The sequence below is a fragment of the Balaenoptera ricei genome, chromosome 8 (assembly GCF_028023285.1).
Source record: "Balaenoptera ricei isolate mBalRic1 chromosome 8, mBalRic1.hap2, whole genome shotgun sequence".
Lineage (NCBI taxonomy): Eukaryota > Metazoa > Chordata > Mammalia > Artiodactyla > Balaenopteridae > Balaenoptera > Balaenoptera ricei.
Window position 1 is genome coordinate 59,885,364 of NC_082646.1, and position 18,389 is coordinate 59,903,752.

At 54.5% G+C, this 18,389-nt stretch overlaps 1 protein-coding gene across 5 annotated transcripts in view; it reads left to right on the forward strand.

Annotated features, from left to right (window-relative positions):
* Window positions 1-18,389, forward strand: part of GDPD5 (glycerophosphodiester phosphodiesterase domain containing 5) — a 96,895-nt gene that overhangs the window by 52,499 nt on the left and 26,007 nt on the right. For 3 of the 5 annotated variants that reach the window (XM_059930785.1, XM_059930787.1, XM_059930786.1), the window contains exons 4-6: window positions 8,870-8,973; window positions 12,843-12,936; window positions 13,586-13,645. In XM_059930785.1, coding sequence (XP_059786768.1) covers window positions 8,870-8,973; window positions 12,843-12,936; window positions 13,586-13,645 — 258 coding nt within the window. Of the gene's footprint in view, window positions 1-4,768; window positions 4,809-8,869; window positions 8,974-12,842; window positions 12,937-13,585; window positions 13,646-18,389 lie in introns of those variants that run through there. The other 2 variants (XM_059930789.1, XM_059930788.1) reach the window with 2 other exon arrangements.

Genomic DNA, 18,389 nt, shown 5'->3' on the forward strand with positions numbered 1-18,389 from the left:
ATGGGAGCCCCTCCCACCATGGCAGGAAGACACCTGCTGCTGGGAAATCCATCAGCACTCCTTCACCCTTCACCCTCCACACAGCCATCCCAGGATAACCTACCTCACCAGTTCACAGCACTGCCCTTCGCTCCGCTGTCCCCTCTGCCTGGAATGCCTTCTCTCTGGTCTCTGCCTCTCAAGGCTCATCGCAGATCTCTATTCCTCTAAGAAGTGTCCCCTTCAAACAAAAGAGTCAGGCCTCCTTCCCTTCCTCTCCCCTTCCCCTGGGCTCCCGCAGCACCTCGGGCCTGGGCTGCCCATGTGGGTCGTGACTTCCTGTTTCTCCCGCTGGACCGTGAGTGTGCTGAAGGCAGGGCCTGGCTCAGAGGAGGACCTCAGGCAAGGAGTGGGAGGATGACTGAGCCGGTGACTTGAGGAGCAAGTGAGGAAGCCAGTGAGGGTGGGGAGGCTGGACCCCCGATGAGCTCCCGGGTGAGCACCCCAAGGAGCATTGGGTGGTCTGGAGAGTAGTGGCGCATGCTGCATTCCAGTGCCCCTGGCTGTCGCTGACAGGGAGGGGTGCTGACTCAGCCGAGGGACCTCCCAGGCCACCCTTGGAGAATCAGGCTCTGCCAGTGGGAGGAGGAGGGCGTGAGTTTCCCAGCTGGCTCCCCACGTTCTTGTCCTATCAACACCACGTGGGCCTGTGACAGGGCTATGGGGCAGGGAAGAGTGGATCTCGCTCAGGAATCAAGGTGGGCTCCCTGGAGGAAGCAGCCTTTGGAATGGGCTCCAGGGTGTGACTGGAGTCAGCCAGACGTACCTGGCCATTCCTGGCTAAGGGAGCTGCGGCCTGGGCTCTACCCTGCCTCCTCCAGTGACTTAGTGTGTGGCCTTAGACAAGGCCAGACCCTTTCTGGGCCTCAGCTTGCTGTGGGTGAGGTGGAGGTACAAACCTACGCCCCAAGGGTCCAGTTAGATAACAGATACCAACGTGTCTCACGTCCTGAACAGGACAGACCACTGTTCCAACTTGGGGAAAACGTGTCCTCCCTACACACTTTCAAAGGGATGGCTGTTCCCTTCTCCGGTGCTTTGGGGGAAAGGGGCCCAGCCAGGTCAGAGAGGAGCCCTCTGAGCTTCAATTCTCCCACTTCTAAACTGGCGATGATAAGGGCCATTTTATCCTATAAACCTTGCAGGTTTGCCATGAGGATAAGAAAATGGTAGATGATATTATTGCATCCATGAGAGAGAGGAGAGGCTGGCAGAAGCTGTTGCAGCGCAGGGAGCTACGGATTTATTGCTGTAATAAAGCCAGGCCGTCGCTGGCTTTCGGGAACCCCCGCACCCCACCTCCTCCTCTCTGAACGGCACTGAGGGGGCCGGGCGTGGTCATGCCACGCTCAGGGGGAGACGAATAAGCTCTTGTTCATGACCTCTGTGATCACCTTGAGTGTCTGCTTAGGGAGCATGTATGGGGCAGGAGGTGATGGGCGTCAGCAAGAGGCTGTGGCCACTCCCCACCCTGTGGCCTTGGCCGGGCCCCCTGCAGGGCGCTGGGATAATCCCTCCTAAGGGCCCCCAGCTCTTCTGCTCCTGTCTCCCCAAGGGCAGATGCAAGCCACAGGATGGTCGGGGAAGGACGGGGTGCTCCAGGCTGAGCCTGGCTTCATCCTCCTGCCTAATGAGCCACTCTGAGTGCACCCTGGCAGAAGCAAGGGCAGACAGAGGCCTAATTGCCCAGCTCCCTGTAGCCCAGAAAAATAAATCCAGCCTCTTAGGCTGTCAGGAGCTGGCTGGGGGGTGGGGATTTTAATCCTTTTCCCTGCTCGGCCCTAATGCTGAGATCCATCTCAAACCTCCCTAGGCTGCCCCTCCCCCAGATCTCCTGGGTCAGAGCCAGAGTAATCCTGCCAGAGCTGCCCAGCTCTCTCTTCTGGGAGCTCCACGCACCGTTCCCAGCTGACATTCACCAGTCTCCCCGTTAGGAACTTGGCGAGGATGAAACAGGCGGATGATTGGAGGAGCCGGTGTGCCCGAGGTGCAGCCTGCAGGTGGACAGACTAAGCGGGGAGGCACCCCTCAATCGCTCTCCAGTCTCTGCAAGGCTGTGTGGTGCTGAGGGCACAGCTGGACTCTGGGGCCTCAAAGCAGAGCTGGGGCCCCAGGAGTGGCACAGGGAGCTGAGCTCAGCCACGTGGAAGGAGCTGTGCCAGGCAGAGCCAGCACGTGGGGAAGGGCTGCCTTGGGACAGACTAGAAAACCTAGAAACAACCCACACACATCTGAGAGTGTGCTGTGTGGTAGACAATCATGGAAATCATTGCAAATATCACAAACCGTACAGGGACAGCTGAAGTATCCATCTGGTAAAAGTAAAATTAGATCTCTGTCTCTTAACTCAAATCAAAAGAAATTCCAGGTCGATAAAATGTACTTTTTTCTTTTTTTAAGCTCCTTTTTTTCTGTTTAGGAAGCACACATTTGTTGAGAAAATTCAAACAACTCGGAAAGATGTAAAGTAAAAGAAATTCTAATCTTCATGCTTTAGAGGAAAGGCTTTAAAACCTCTCTCCATACACGTATACACACATATAGAGCTATAGATAGGTGGATTACAGATTCAAGTGTAAACAAAGAGAAATTATCAGTGTAAAATATGAGTTAAATATATGATCGTGGGCCACCTTCCTTAAACACGATACCAAAGGCAAAAACCCATAAAGGAAAAGAGGGGTAGATTTGACTGAGTAAAAATTTAAATATTTTAAACAAAAAGCATGAAAAACAAAATTAAAGTCAACTGATAAAATAAGAAAAAATAGACAATCTATATGAAAGTTACTACTCTGACATAGAGAAAGCTTTTATAAACCCATAAGAAGCCAGTTGTCCCAAACAAAAGCTGCCAGGCTCTGTGCATTTGCACCTTCCGCTCCCTCCCTCTGCCCTTACCTTGTAAGGTAAGCCCATTCCAGCAAGCCCATTCCTTTCAGCTTTGCTGCAAGCATCTCCTCCTCCAGGAAGCCCTCCAGACCATCCCTTCCCCCATAACTGGCAGTGTGCTCCTTGGTAGCCCTTGCTTGCCCCATTCACCACACTCGTTTCTAGGATTGGCGTTGCCTGCTGGCTGGTCAGTCTTCTGTGCAGGTTGCTCAGAGGAGAGTCCAAGCCTGATCTGTCTCCCAATGTCCAGGCTCAGCACACGTGTAGAATGACTGGAAGAGAGTGGTGGCGCGGATGTGGAGGGGAGATGCTGGAATTTAGTTTGGTGTGGGGTATGAAGTAGGGGTCTAATTATATATTTTTTTACCAAATGGATGTCCAGATGTCCCAGTACCATCTGTTGAATTCTCCATCCTTTCTGTACTAATTTACCTGGTATTAATCCTGTGTCCATCCTTCCAAGCCATTCCCTGTCTTTGGGTCTCAGTTTCTCCAGTTCTTAATTGGACCTTTAGAGGATGAGGCAAGATGATCTCTGAAATCTCTTCTAACTCTGAAATTCCAAGGTTCCTGCCCTGACACTGCCTGTGACTTGCTGTGTGACCTTGGGCAAGGCCTTGCCTCTCTGAGCCAGTTTCCTCCTTGGTCAGACAAGGATAATTACATGTCCTGCTTCTTGTTGCTTTGGGATAGTTGAAGAAGCTGGACGCGCCCAGAGCTGGGTGTGAATTCTGGCTCCATCATTATGTTTGCCCTTTGTGACCTTGGGCAGCTCACTTCCCCTCTCTGAGCCCTGGTTTCCTCCGACTATTCCGTCTGCTTTGCAGAGCTGTGGAGAGGGCGAGATGCGAAGGAGCAGGTAGAGGGCTCTTAGGACTGCCCCACCCCCAACTCTGCTAAGTGCTCACATAGGGCTCTGTCCTCCGTGGCCAGCGATGTGGGATCTTCTTCCTTCAGCCGTGCTGGCTCCTAGGACTGCAGCCTGCGGAGCTGGTCCTGACCTCTGCATCCCCCTGACCCTGTCACCGACCCTGGGCTGGGAGGAGGTGATCTCCTTGGCTGTCTTCATCAGCTGGGGAAATGTGATGTAGAGCTGGGGGCGGGGAAGACTTGATCACTGTCTTCACGTAATTAAAGGGCTGTCAGACACGAAATGATAATTACAGGAACGATCATGGATTTGGCAACGTACAGCTTACATCCGTAATCCCATTTGAGCCTGGCAGTCCTCCTGTGAGGTACGGGTGATGTCATCCTCACGAACAGAGGAGGAAGCTGAGGCTTGAGGTCCTGAGTGATTGGCCCGCAGCCAGGCGGCTAGTGGTAGAGGGCGGGGAATGAAAATCCAGCTCTTGATTGTATTCCCCCACGCCCTGGTCATTTGACCCCAGTGTTCTTGCCCTTTTGCTGGACTTGTTCTCTGTGGTGTCAGAGAACCAGCTGCAGGGTGGCAGCCGAGGAGGCAGAAATCAGCTGCACCTCAGGCAGGGATGGAGGCAAGGACAACAACTTCTGACACCCTGCTGTTGCCAGATACTTCTGTCCAACACTGCCGTCCCCATTTTACAGAGCAGGAAGCCGGCGCTCAGGGAGGATGAAGCAATGTCTTCTCCAAGGTCACCCATTTAGTAGGTGGCCAGTCACACCCAGTGTTCCTGGACTCCCAGACACAGCCTGCCTCTATCCAGCTGCTGTCTCAGAGGGAAGAATTTTCAGCCCAGAGGAGGGCCCGGCAGCACCCACAGGGAGAGTGCCCGTCTCTGGAGCTGTGGGAGCAGAAGCAGGGCAAGGTCCTGTCCTGGAGGCCGCAGAGGTGGTCTCTGCCCCGGAGGACACGCAGGGGACAGGAGTCCAGCGAGACAGCTCTGCCTCCACCGGTGAACCTGAGGTCATGCTGGCACCAAGGGCGGGGAGGCGGCTCACGCTCAGGGGCCATCCTGACGCAGATTTGAGTCTCCAGGGTCAATTCTGGGGACCCAGGGGAGGTGCTCCAGACCCCGGGGGGACCCCAGCAGCGTGAGCAGTGTCTGTGTGTGTTCTGGCCCAGGGCCACGGTCTGGGGTGGGCAGGGGCCCACAGCGGGCAGCACGCGGCAGCAGCGGGGCCTGCGCTCACGCGTCCTGTGCGGGGCTGGGGTTTGTGGCTGCAGCGCTCTGTGACCCCGTGAGCCCCAGCTGCTAATAGGCTCTCTGTCCACACACACATTCTCCTCTAAATGCAGAAGGCTGGGGGTGCGACAGAGACAAGAGGGGTGAGGAGAAGACGTGACAGCCAACGGGAGACAGTGAGCAGGAGAAACTGGCATACGGTTGCCCGGTGTGGGATGGAGGGTCTCGCCTTCCTGGAGGGTGGGGGCAAGAGTGGAGGAGACGGGATGGGGCCGGGCCTCTGGGATTCTCCGCCACAGTCACCCCTGTAACAGGGATGGAGCCCGCTGCCCCACCCGCAGCCAGGGCCCGTCCCCTTCCCCAGCTGCTCTCAGCCCTTCTTCCTTGCGCCTTGACCGTCATCCTGCTCCCAGGCAGCTGCAAGACTGGAAGGAAGGGGCTGTGGTGTCACAGTGGGAGCTCCTTCCCTTGGCTCCCTGGGGACCCCAGGCTTCGCCTGAGGATAAATCTGGGGTTGGATGATGTCCTTGTCCACTGGTGGCCCTGAGACCTCCCTGCATCCCCACCGCGTCCACACCTTCTTCTGTTCCTCACACCATGTCTGAGCACCGCCTTGTGATCCGAGCGATGTGGGCCCAGGGTGCACAGAGATACCTCAGCCATCCCTGCCCTGAAGGAGTCCATAGCCCAGTGAACTGTCCCTTAGTGTGCACCTACTGTGTGCTGCTTGACGTATATCACCTCACTGAACATCAACCCTCCACAGTAGGGGGTGTTATTCCAATTTTATAGGTGAGGAAACTGAGGCTCAGAGGGGTTAAGTAACTCACCCAAGTGGCAGAGCCAGGTCTGTCTCCCTCGCGAGCCTGAGCTCTTTCCACCGCCACAATTCAGAATGTGATTGACAGTCAAGTTGATGGGTACCAAGAGTCTGTGCAGAAGCAGTTAAGAAAGGGAGGTCCTGGGACTTCCCTGGTGGTCCAGTGGTTAAGACTTACACTTCCCCGCCGTACTTCCACTGCAGGGGACGTGGGTTCGATCCCTGGTAGGGGAACTAAGATCCCACATGCCACGCGGCATGGCCAAAAGAAAGTAAAGAAAAAAGAAAAGGAGGTCTTGGGAGCAGGAGGGATGGGAGAGCTTCCTGAAGGAGAAGAAGGCTTGGCCTAGGGTGTGGACTCCAGCAAGAGAGGATAAAGGACTCTCAGGGGGCTGAGCTGGGTCTGGGATTAACATGCCTGGGTCCCAGAGGGCAAGGGTGGGTTTTGGGAGAGCTGTGCGGGGCTGGTTCCCAAGGGGGCGGTAGAGGATTGCCTCCTGCCAGGGCACCTGCATTCAACCCCACCTCCACTGCTCTCCGACTTGGTCACCTTGTATGCATTGCTCAATCTCTGACTCACCTCCACTCATCCATATTTGCAAATTAGCAAAGAGTGCCCCTTCCCCAGGGATCTTGACTGTTATCTGCTAGAAAACTGTCATGACAAATAAGGACATCAATGGTGACCATGATGTGAGTGGCACTTCTTAGTGTTGGCACTTCTTGCTCAGCCATATGTGGTGGCCCTTCTCTGAGTCTTGGTGTCTTTGTTTGCTCTGAGTTGGGGATAAATACCCAGGCATTGTACAGACTGGGAGGTGATGGAGGGCCAGTGGCTCCCCGATCCCTGCCAGCATGGCCGTGGCCTCACAGCCTGCCTCTCTGGAGCAGGGCCAGGCTGGCTTGTTGGGGGGCGGAGCTGGCTCAGGCCCCTCTCCTGTAACACGCCCTGACAAGGACCATTAGTGCCATTTGGAGCCTCTTTGTCAGTGCAGCTGCTCCCCAGGCCACTTCCTCCCCCAGTTCCTGGCCTTTCCTCCCCTTTCTTCCAGCCCCTGCCATTCGGTTTTTCCTCTGATTGTTCTTAGAGTGACCTGCCCCCTCCATCCCTACTGTGGATGGGGCCTCTTCATCCCCATGTACAGGCTCCCTGTGGCCATGGGACCTCTGGCTTTCAGCTCCTGGGACTTTCATCCCTGGGTGGCCCCCAGCCCCAGCTCATGCCTGGTTCCAATAATGGGGGTCCTAGTTCTTTGTTGCGGTTCCCAGGGGTAGGGAGGGGCGGTAGCCCCTTATTCTTGCCCTGTCCTCCCTGCCCCACTCTCGGGATCCAGCCAAGTGAGGACCATGGCCCTTAGTGCACAGGACCCCTGTGTGCTGCGGGCCCTCCTGACACCTGCGGTCTTTCTGGCCACCTGTCAGAATTGCCCCTGGGTCCTGCATCACACATCACCATAGGACATTCCCCACCCCCCGGCACCTGTGGCGGGTTCTCTACCTGCCACTGTCCCTGCAGCTATTTCCCTGGTCCCACGGGACTCCATGCTGCTGGCCTGGGACAGGACCCATCATAGGCGGAGGCTTACCCCTCCCCCGGGCCCTTCTCAGAACCTTGTCCTGTGGCCAGAGGCCTCTCACCTGCTGAGGCAGAGTGAGCTCTGTGGACAGATGGCCACTCACTGCTGCTGACTCGGGGTTCACAAAAGACCAAGGGCTCCTCTATGGGGGTAGGGTGGTAAGCCCCCGGTGAAATCTCTCCTGGGTGGGCATACTCATGCCAGAGTAGGAGAGAGGATCTTTGCTCACCTGCCATCCCACTATCGAATCTTTCCTAAGTTGCCACCTACCCTGGGAATGTGAAGACCACCCAGATCTTCAAGGTGCCTACAGTGTAGCAGGGGGGACCGACATATAGAAGGACAGTTCTAGAACTGCAGGGTCTGTGCCTTAACCGACATGGGTGCAACAGTTATGGAAGCTCTGAGGAGATGGGATTAGCCCTGCTGGGACAGGGCAGGCCTCCGGGAGGAGGAGGGTTGCCCTATGGACCAGAGAGCGGTTGCTTTCTAGATGGAGGCATCAAGAGGTTAAACTGGGATTAGAACCGTAGCTCCAAGCTGGCTGTCCGGCACAGGAAGGATCAAAGAAGCCCGGAAAGCTGCGGGGAGCCCGGCAAGGGGCCCGGGAAGTGGCTGGGTGAGAGATGCTGAGCTCCTCCAAGCCCTCCAGCCCCTCAAGGTGGAGGGTGGTCTTGGTTGTCTCCTGCACTGACTTCCCCTCAAGGGCTGTTGTTTGTACTGATGATCTCAGCAGTTTCCCAGAGAGCAGGATGTTCCAAGCTTGTTGTGCTTCTGAGATAAGGGGACGGATGAAAGCAGAGATGAGCCCAAGGGCCCAGCGGAAGTGCCTGCAGACCTCTCGGGAAGCAGCAGAGGTGGCGTCAGCACCCCCCTGCCCACCCCCCCGCCAGGAGAGAGAGGCCACCCCTGCTGGGGGTTGTAGAACACCGCATTCCTTCAACTCTAGAGGCTGGGGCACTGCTCTGTAATCCTCTTCTAACTTGCTGTGTGACTTGGGCAAGTCACTTCACCTCTCTGGGCCTCCGTGTAGCAGGGGGCAGAGGTGAGGAAGAACACCTACTTTGCAGGCGTGTGTGAGGAGGGAAGGAGGTGAGGAATGTGACCCCTCAGACTGCGGCTCACCCTCCCAGTGTGAAGGCTTAGGCAGATATGGCCTTTGCTCCTGGAGACTGGTTCACACTGGAAGGGCCTCAGGCTGCAGCACAAAGGGCCCAGCTCTGGCTCCCCACTGTTTTGTGACTTCGGGCTCAGTGATGTTGGATAGGTCACTTCCCTCTCTGAGCCTCAGGTCCCCACCCGTGTGAAGAGGGCAGTAATCCCTGCCTGGCAGTTGGGCTACAAAGGGGGAGGGGTGGGAAGATTCTGGGTGGAGGTGGCCTGAGGGGCCATCCCTGCCCCGCTTGACCCCTTTCCTCGTTTGGCCCCTCCAGTGGGAGCGCCTCTGGTTCCTGCTCCTCACCTTCACCTTCGGCCTCACGCTCACCTGGCTGTACTTCTGGTGGGAAGTCCACAACGACTACGATGAATTCAACTGGTGAGTGGGTATCAGGGGGCGGGGGCCTGGGGCCTGGTCATCCGGCGGCTGAGACGGGGTGGGGGGAGGGCTTGGGTTTGAGTCTCTCTCCCAGGCTGGTCCTCAGGGCTCTGCCACCACTGGCCACCAAATCTCTGTATAGCCTTGGGGGCACAGTCCTCTGGAGAGAACAGAGGCTTAGCGAGGAGCTGAGACCAGCTGGGGAGAACAGGGAACTCCTTCCTCATGCTGCTCTCATGAAAATCGGAATGTAAGGTGGGGGCAGGGCTCAGCTGGGGGCTGGGACCTCTGGACCCCTTTGTAGACAAGGACTCCAAGGCCCAAAGAGACCAAGGCCTCAGCAGAGAAGGTGGCCCCAGACCCCAGGCCTCCTAGCTCCCTGAGCAGGGCCTTGGGCAGGGCTGGTAGGTGGTTCTAGGAAAGCTCAGGGTCCTTTGTGGACAGCAGCCTCGGGTCCAAGGGCAGAGCCGAGGCTGGTACCTGGGTGCACGAGGGCACCTGTTTCTTCCTCACCCCCACCCCCGCTCCCCCATTGTCTGCCTTTGTTAAACAGTGAAAGGCACAGAGGAGGGGACGTTCCCTCGGTTCTAGTGGGAACTCCCCCATTGACAGGTGTGGAAACTGAGGCCCACGTTCACACAACCAGCTGGGGGGCAGAGCTGGGGCTTGGCAGCCAGTGCTCCCTCTCCATCCAGTGCTGCCTTTTCCTTTTGGTTAGAAGTTCAGGGGCTTCCCTGGTGGCGCAGTGGTTAAGAATCCGCCTGCCAATGCAGGGGACATGGGTTCGAGCCCTGGTCCGGGAAGATCCCACATGCCGCGGAGCAACTAAGCCCATGCGCCACAACTACTGAGCCTGCGCTCTAGAACCCGCGAGCCACGACTACTGAGCCCGCCTCCCACAACTACTGAAGCCCACACGCCTAGAGCCTGTGCTCCGCAACAAGAGAAGCCACCGCAATGAGAAGCCTGCGCACCACAATGAAGCATAGCCCCCGCTCGCCACAGCTAGAGAAAGCCCGCGTGCAGCAACAAGGACCCAACACAGCCAAAAATAAATAAATAAATAAATAAATAAATTTAAAATAAATAAATTAAAAAAAAAAAAAGAAGTTCAGCTCAGTGTGACCATGGGCACATAAGTGTGAGTCCTCAATAACTGACCTCATCAGGTCTTCCTGAGGATGAAATAAGATGATGGACACGAGAGGGCTCCAAGCTCACCTAAACCCGAGGGCTGCTTCCTGGGAGGCCGAATCTCCAGCTGCCATTATGTTAGAATTTAGGACTTCTGGACTCTGGGCTTCTGCTGGGCTGTGGTTCTAGGATTTTGTGATGATCCTGATTCGGTTCATGGAGCCTGAGCATCCACTCCCCTCTGCGTGGCACTAGGCTGTGCTTCTGTTATTAATGAGCGCAATAAAGGACCGGCTGCCGTCCCGCCGCAGCCCAGCAAGATGAGCCGGAGCCCCAGCCGAGTCCCAGAGGTGGCCCCTGGCCTTTATTAAATGCCATAAATCAATTATTCATCCTTCAGGTATTCCAAAGCACAGGCACTGCTGTGGGCAAATGGGAACATTCTCTGCTGGCCCTCGACTGTAGACCTTGGACAGTTCTGCTGAACTGCAGGTCTTCTGCCCAGGTGATGGTCTACCCCCAACATGTACAGAAGGAGAAGCTAAGGCCCAGAGAGGGTTAGGACTCACCCAGGGCCACACAACCAGTTGGTGCCAAATGCACATACTGGGGACAGTCGAGGAGACTGAGGCTCAGAGAGGTTAAAAAGCCTTTCCAAAGTCACACAGCAAGATGCAGTCAGATCTGGGACAGGGACTTGAACCTCCCTGACTGTATCATGCTGTCCACGGAGCTACCCCACTCTGCCCAGAGAGTGAGCTCCCTGTCACTGGGCAGCTCAAGCAGAGGAGGGATGCCTGCCCTGTCGAGGAGGCTGCGGAGGGAAGGGCTGCCTGGGGCTTAGGGATGGCCTGAGGACCTGCAGCTCCCTCACCCTGTCACCTCAGTTTCCTGGAGTCGGTGCTGGGATTCAGGAGCCCCTGGCCTGGTCCTCAGGGTCTAGAGAGTCTCCGGGGATAGCTCATGAAGCAAGAGAAGGTGAGTGAGACCGAGGTGGTCAGGGCTAGACAGGGAAAGCCAGGAAGGGACCATCTGGGCTGTTGCCATCCCGGGGTGGGGGGCGCTCCCTGCCAAAAGGGAGAGACAAGTGGAGCCAGAACACTTTGCAGGAGTAGTCACCAGGGACGGGGCCTACCCTTCTTTGGGCCTCAGTTTCCCCAACAGATTTTCCACTGGGATCTGAGGGTGAGGGCCAGGGGAGGGCAGATGCCCCATAGTGTCCTCCTGGTGTCCCCTCCCAGCCCCCTGCCCAGGCCCAAGACGGCAGCAGGCCTGAAGCTGCCTGGCGCCGGCTCAGTTTCTCTGACGACCGTGTGCAAGTTGCTGCCTTCTCTGAGCTTCAGTTTCCCCAGTTGTACAGGGAGGATATGGGTGGTTCAGTCTTCCTGGAGAGCAACTAAACAGCATCTATCAGGAGCCTTAAAAAGTTCATTCCCTTTGGCCCTGTAATCCTATTTGTAGGAGTCTATCCTGAGGAAATAATTAATAATACAGAAAGGTATGTGCAAAAAAAACCACTGTTAATTTATGATAGTGAATAATTGGAAACTATTAATTGTCGTTAGTAGGAAGTTGGCTTCATATGGTACATTAATTCACTAGAAGACCACGTGACTATTAAAAAAATCACATTTCCTCAGGATTTTAGTGACTTCAGTAAATGCTTGTGTTAATAAGAAGCAGAGAATTGAGTACTTACCATGTTCCTCACCTCACTTCATCCTCAGGAAACACTATGAAGGGCACTTTGTTATCCCCATCCTGTAGGTGAGGAAACTAAGGCTCAGGGAAGTCAGGTATTACATTTTATCAATCCTAAGACCTCATCTTTTCACATGTTAACATTGAAATTGAGATGAATGTCACAATCAATGGCATCTTAGATTCAGGGGAGCCTGTCACCTCCACAGAGTCCTGCAAGCCAGGGGATTTGAATCTGCGTGTGCCTCCCTCTAAAGCCTGAACTCTGACTGCTGTGCTGTACGCAGCGGGGTCCCGGCTTTGCTGTTTACACAAATATATAAGCAGGGTTGGGGGGGGGGGCTTCCCTGGTGGCACAGTGGTTAAGAATCTGCCTGCCAATGCAGGGGACACGGGTTCCCTGCCCTGGTCCGGGAAGATCCCACATGCCGCGGAGCAACTAAGCCCGTGTGCCACAACTACTGTGCCTGCGCTCTAGAGCCCGCAAGCCACAACTACTGAGCCTGTGTGCTACAACTACTGAAGCCCGAGCGCCTAGAGCCCGTGCTCTGCAACAAGAGAAGCCACCACAATGAGAAGCTGCACACTGCAACAAAGAGTAGCCCCCGCTTGCCGCAACTAGAGAAAGCCTGCGTGCAGCAACGAAGACCCAATGCAGCCATAAATAAATAAATAAATAAACAAACAATAAATTTATAAAATAGCAGCCTTCTTAAAAAAAAAAATATATATATATATATATATAAGCAGAGGGGGGAACCCACTGGAAGGAGTCAGCAAAGTTTTGGTGATGGTTACTTCTGTGCAGTAGAATTAAGGGGAATTGTCTTCTTGTTCATGCTTCTTGGCATGCCCAGGTGTCCCCGTGAGCCATCCAGAGGCTGACCTATGACCAGGGAGACAATGACCTCCTCACCGAGCGGGCAGGGCCGGGTCACTGAGCGGGCCGCGTGAGAGCTGAGAGCTGGCCGGCCCGAGGGAGCGTCCTGGCTCCCTGGTGGAGGTGTGACCCTTGCCCCTTCTCCTCCTGGCAGGTACCTCTACAACCGCACGGGCTCCTGGAGCGACTGGTCCGTGCCCATCCTCATGACCACAGCAGCCGCCTTCACTTACGTCGCAGGCCTCCAGGTACGTGGGGCTGTCTCAGAGGGCAGGCGGCCCTGTGCCCAGGGGAAGGGAGACCTGGCCTGTGCTGGGCTGACGGAGGGGCCTGCCCTGGTCTGAGGAGGGCAGCTGGCTTTTCTCCTGGCTGCTGGGGCTTGGTTCCTTCAAGGTGGGAGGTCCTCTCGCTTTGCCCCATCCTGGCATGTTTTCCCCCGACCCCGTGGAGCACCCCACCGTTAGGCCCCACTGCAGACTTCCTCTTCCAGGAACTTCCGCTTTGGTTCCTGCTCCCAATATGCTACTCCCTCAGACTCAGGTTAGTCCCCAGGCTGGACTGGGGCATCCTGGGGGACAAGGCTGAAGTCTGCTTCAGAATCCTGGAGCCTGGAACTCCCAAAACATTAATTAGGCAGTCCAAGTGAAGCAGGGCCCAGTGACCTCTTGAGGGAAAAATCCTAGAGGAGGAGGAGCCTGGAGGCCTGGAATAATCTGGGAAGAGGCCAGGCTTGGGCTGGGCTGGGCAGGGCTGGGCATTCCCATCGCCTTCAGGGAGGTTTGCTGACTGGCTGCGCCGGGCCCAGAGAGCAGTGGGGAGCAGGGCGTCTGGGGAACTGGCAGAAACCTCCAGGTCACACCTGGTGCCTGACTCTAGCCCTGTGGGCCCCCTGTTCAGGTCCTGGCACTATGTCACATTGCCGTGGGGCAGCAGATGAACCTGCACTGGCTGCACAAGGTAAGGGCTGCCTCCGTGGGGGCTTAGGGAGGAGCGGGGAGGCCGGAGGCCGCAGCAGCGGAGGAGGAACCTGGACACATCTTCCCTCTCCTGCATCGTGATTATAATTGTTCTAGTAGCTAACACTGAGAACTCACTGTGTGCCCAGCACTGTTCTCACGGTCTAGACTGTATTAATTCATTTAACCCTCACAGCAGCCCTGCGACGTTAAGTACTGTTATGATCCCATTTTGCAGTTGGGAAAACTGAGGTACAAAGAGGTTAAGTAACTCACCCAAGGTCTCCCACTGAATAAGTGGAGGGTCCAGGATCTTAGCTCTGTAGACATGCACTTAACCAGCACAGGTCACAGCTCCGGCCCTCTGGCTGGCTCTGCCTTCAGTCTCACCCTCTCCTCCTTTTTAGTGAGCTCCTTTTAAAACTCTGATCCAGTGATATTTTCCCCAATTTAAAGCCCTTCCCACCACTTCCATTGCTCCCAGGGTGATCCAAACTCCCCCACCCGGCATTAAGGCTCTGCGTGACTTGGCCCCAGCTGAGGTCTCCCAACTGCTCTCATGGGACTGTCACCCTCAGCTTCTGCCACATGAGACATCTCAGGCCCTCCCAGCATGTCTGCCTCTTCTCTGCTTTACCCCTTCACTCCTCCCTTTCTCTCTCTTCTGGACCCTTCCTTGGTTCTCCTCCCCACCTACACAAGACTTCTCAGGCTCCCCCAGCCCCCTCAGGCTCCCCTGCCACAGTCCTGACATCTCATTGTCCATTTCCATCTGTCTCCCTGACCCCAGCCGTGCCTGGTCTGGGAGCTCCGTGCAGGCCAGAACTGACTTTCCATCTCCGTGTCCCTGGTGCCCCACGCAGGACTGGGCCCAAAGCAAAGAGGCTTCATACATTCCAGATCCTTGGCTCTCTTGCTTACTGTTCGTGGCACGCATGGTGCTGAATACATGTGGCTGATGCCTGCTCTTTCTGAGGGCCTAGCGGGCGCAGGGGTGGCGGTGGCACAGAGCTGACCAAAAGAGAGCCTCTCCCTCCCAGGAACACCTGGGCCTTGGAGGAAAGGACGGGCCACCTCTTTTCCTAGAGCCTGACTCAGAGTGAGCATGCCATTTAGGAAGGGGCAGAAATGTCCAGAAATAACCACGAGCCCATGAGATGGGTCCAGAGTGACTCTGAGGGGAGGCGCTCACTTCCAGCTAGAAAGATACGAAGCAGGAACCGGAAGAAGGACGTGGTGAGCTCCAGTTGGGCTTTGTGGAGCGGGAGGTGCCTGTGGGCATCCAGGGGGACCTCTGAGATCTGGAACTGAGGAGTTAGACCCGGGGGACTGAAATCTTGGAGGGATGAAGAGCAGTGAGCCACGGGACTTCCCTGGTGGTGCAGTGGGTGAGAATCCGCCTGCCAATGCAGGGGACACGGGTTCGATCCCTGGTCCGGGAAGATCCCACATGCTGCGGAGCAACTAAGCTCTTGCGCCACAACCACTGAGCCTGTGCTCTAGAGCCCGCGAGCCACAACTACTGAGCCCGCGTGCCATAGCTACTGAAGCCCACGCACCTAGAGCCCGTGCTCTGCAACAAAGAGTAGCCCCCACTCGCCAGAGAAAGCCCGCATGCAGCAACAGAGACCCAACGCAGCCAAAAAAAAAAAAGCAGTGAGCCACCTCTGGTCCCCTCCCACCTTCCTCCTGCTTGTCACTCTTTCCTAAGATCTCCTCTGGGCTTCTGAAGTCCCCACTGTGAGGAACTTTCTTCTCCCACCTACAAAGCTGACACTTTGAAAGAACTGCACCCGCTGGCACCCCAGGTGGGGCTGGCGCACACCGCAGCCACCTCCTCCGGGGCACGCCTGGCTCTCAGCAGGCCAGAGCGCACCTGCTTGATCCCAGTGGAGAGGCGTCCGGAGGCCCGAGCCAGCCAGGGCAGCAGATCAGTGCACGGAGTCTTCTCTTGGGGGAAGGGGGCTCAGGTCGCTTCATCTGCACTGGTGCCAGCTCCCAGGGTGCCGGTCCTGCCTCCCTCTCCCCTCTGATCCCTCCCAAGAGATGTCAGCACGAGGAAGGTCCTTCCAGGAGGAGCTGATCCATGGCTGGATCCACTGCACCTGGAGGGAGGGAGTTCCCTGGGGCTCAGTATTCAAACAGGGGCTGGAAATTCTACCCTTCTGTTTCCAAGATTCTATCATTTGATTCTAAGATTTTAAGGAATTCTTACTCTTTTTGGTTTTGTTTTAACCAACTTTTGACCATTAATACATTGACATGGTTCAAAGTTACAAAGGTACAAAGAAGTACAAAATGTAAATCTCCCTATTATCTTTCCAGAGATATTTTAAGTACATACAAATGTGTGTATATGTGTGCATATATATATATACACACACACACATTTCCTTTTTCTTTAAACACAAGTAGTAGCCTATTATACCCTCTATTTTGCACCTTAAGAAAAAAAATTGGGGGTAGTATTTTTTTTTTATTGAAGTGTAGTTGAGGTACAATATTATAGAAGTTACAGGTATACAATATAGTGATTCACAATTTTTTTAATTAATTTATTTTATTTTTATATTTATTTTTGGCTGCATTGGGTCTTCGTTGCTGTGTGCGGGCTCTCTAGTTGCCGGGAGCGTGAGCTACTCTTTGTTGTGGTGCGCGGGCTTCTCATTGGGCTCAGTAGTTGTGGCGCACGGGCTTAGCTGCCCCGCGGCATGTGGGATCTTCCCGGACCAGGGCTCGAACCCGTGTCCCCTGCATTGGCAGGCGGATTCTTCACCACTGCGCCACCAGGGAAGCCCCTGATTCACAATTTTTGAAGGTTATACTCCATTTATAGTTATTATAAAATATTGGCTACATTCCCTGTGTTGTACAATATATCATCATAGCTTATTTTATACATCATAGTTTGTACCTCTTAATCCCCTACCCCCATCGTGCCCCTCCCTGCTCTCTCTCCCCACAGAAAATTCTTGGAGCTCCCTCCCCTTCAGTACAATAAGAGCACTCCCATCGGTGTCCATCCCTTGCTCCTGTCCCACCATCTAATCCCTAGCTCCCGAGGTATCTGGCCAGTCCCCTGTTGATGGGCCTGATCAACATCCCAGTTAACTTTCAGTTCACTGGCTGCACAATGTGGCAGTGACCTGTGTGGGGAATTGCTGGGTAAAGAGTGTGTGCTTTTGTAATTTGGATAGTTCCTGCCAAACTGCCTCCTTGCCAGGTGCCAATTCATGCTCCCTCAGTAATGTATGATTGTGCCTATAAAATCACCCTTGCACATGAAGTGTTCAGGGATTTCCTGACTTTGCCAGTCCCAATGGGTGAAAATGGTACCTCAGTGTAGTGGTTTTTTTAAATTAATTTTTATTGGAGTGTAGTTGATTTACAGTGTTGTGTTAGTTTCTGCCGTACAGCAGAGTGATTTAGTCATACATATACATATATCCACTCTTTTAGATTCTTTTCCCGTATAGGTCATTACAGAGTATTGAGTAGAGTTCCCTGTACTGTACAGTAGGTTCTTATTAGTTATCTATTTCATATATGGTAGTGCGTATATGCCAATCCCAATCTCCCAATTTATCCCTCCGTGCCTTCCCCCCTTGGTAACCATAAGTTTGTTTTCTACATCTGTGACGCTTTTTTGTTTTGTAAATAAGTTCATTTGTGCCATTTTTTTAGATTCCACACATAAGCGGTATCATATGTCTGGCTTTCTCTTTCTGACTTACTTCACTCAGAGTGACAATCTCCAGGTCCATCTGTGTCACTGCAAATGGCATTATTTCATTCTTTTTAATGGCTAAGTAATATTCCATTGTATATATGTACCACATCTTCTTTATCCATTCATCCGTCAATGGACGTTTAGATTGCTTCCGTGTCTTGGCTATTGTAAATAGTGCTGCAATGAACGTTGGGGTGCATGTATCTTTTCAAATTATGGTTTTCTCCAGATATATGCCCAGGAGTGGGATTGCTGGATCATATGGTGACTCTAATTTTAGTTTTTTAAGAAATGTCCATACTGGGAGATTAACCAAGATGGCGGAGTAGAAGGACGTGCTGTCACTCCCTCTTGCGAGAGCACCAGAATCACAACTGGCTGCTGGACAATCATTGACAGGAAGACCCTGGACTTCACCAAGGAGGATACCCCACGTCCAAGGACAGAGGAGAAGCCACAGTGAGATGGTAGGAGGGGCGCAATCAGAGTAAAACCAAACCCCATAACTGCTGGGTGGGTGACTCACAGACTGGCGAACACTTATACCACAGAAGTCCACCCACTGGAGTAAAGGTTCTGAGCCCCACGTCAGGCTTCCCAACCTGGGGGTCAGGCAACGGGAGGAGGAATTCCTAGAGAATCAGACTTTGAAGCCTAGTGGGAATTGGATTGCAGGACTTTGACGGGACTGGGGGAAACAGAGATCCCACTCTTGGAGGGCACACACAAAGTAATGTGTGCATCAGGACCCAGGGGAAGGAGCAGTGAGCCTGGGGGAGACTGAACCAGACCTACCTGCTGGTGTTGGGGGGTCTCCTGCAGAGGCGAGTGGTGGCTCTGTTTCACCGTGGGGATAAGGACACTGGCAGCAGAGGTTCTGGGAAGTTCTCCTTGGCGTGAGCCCTCCCAGAGTCTGCCATTAACCCCACCAAAGAGCACGGGTAGGCTCCAGTGTTGGATTGCCTCAGGCAAAACAGCCAACAGGGAGGGAACCCAGCCCCACCCATCAACAGTC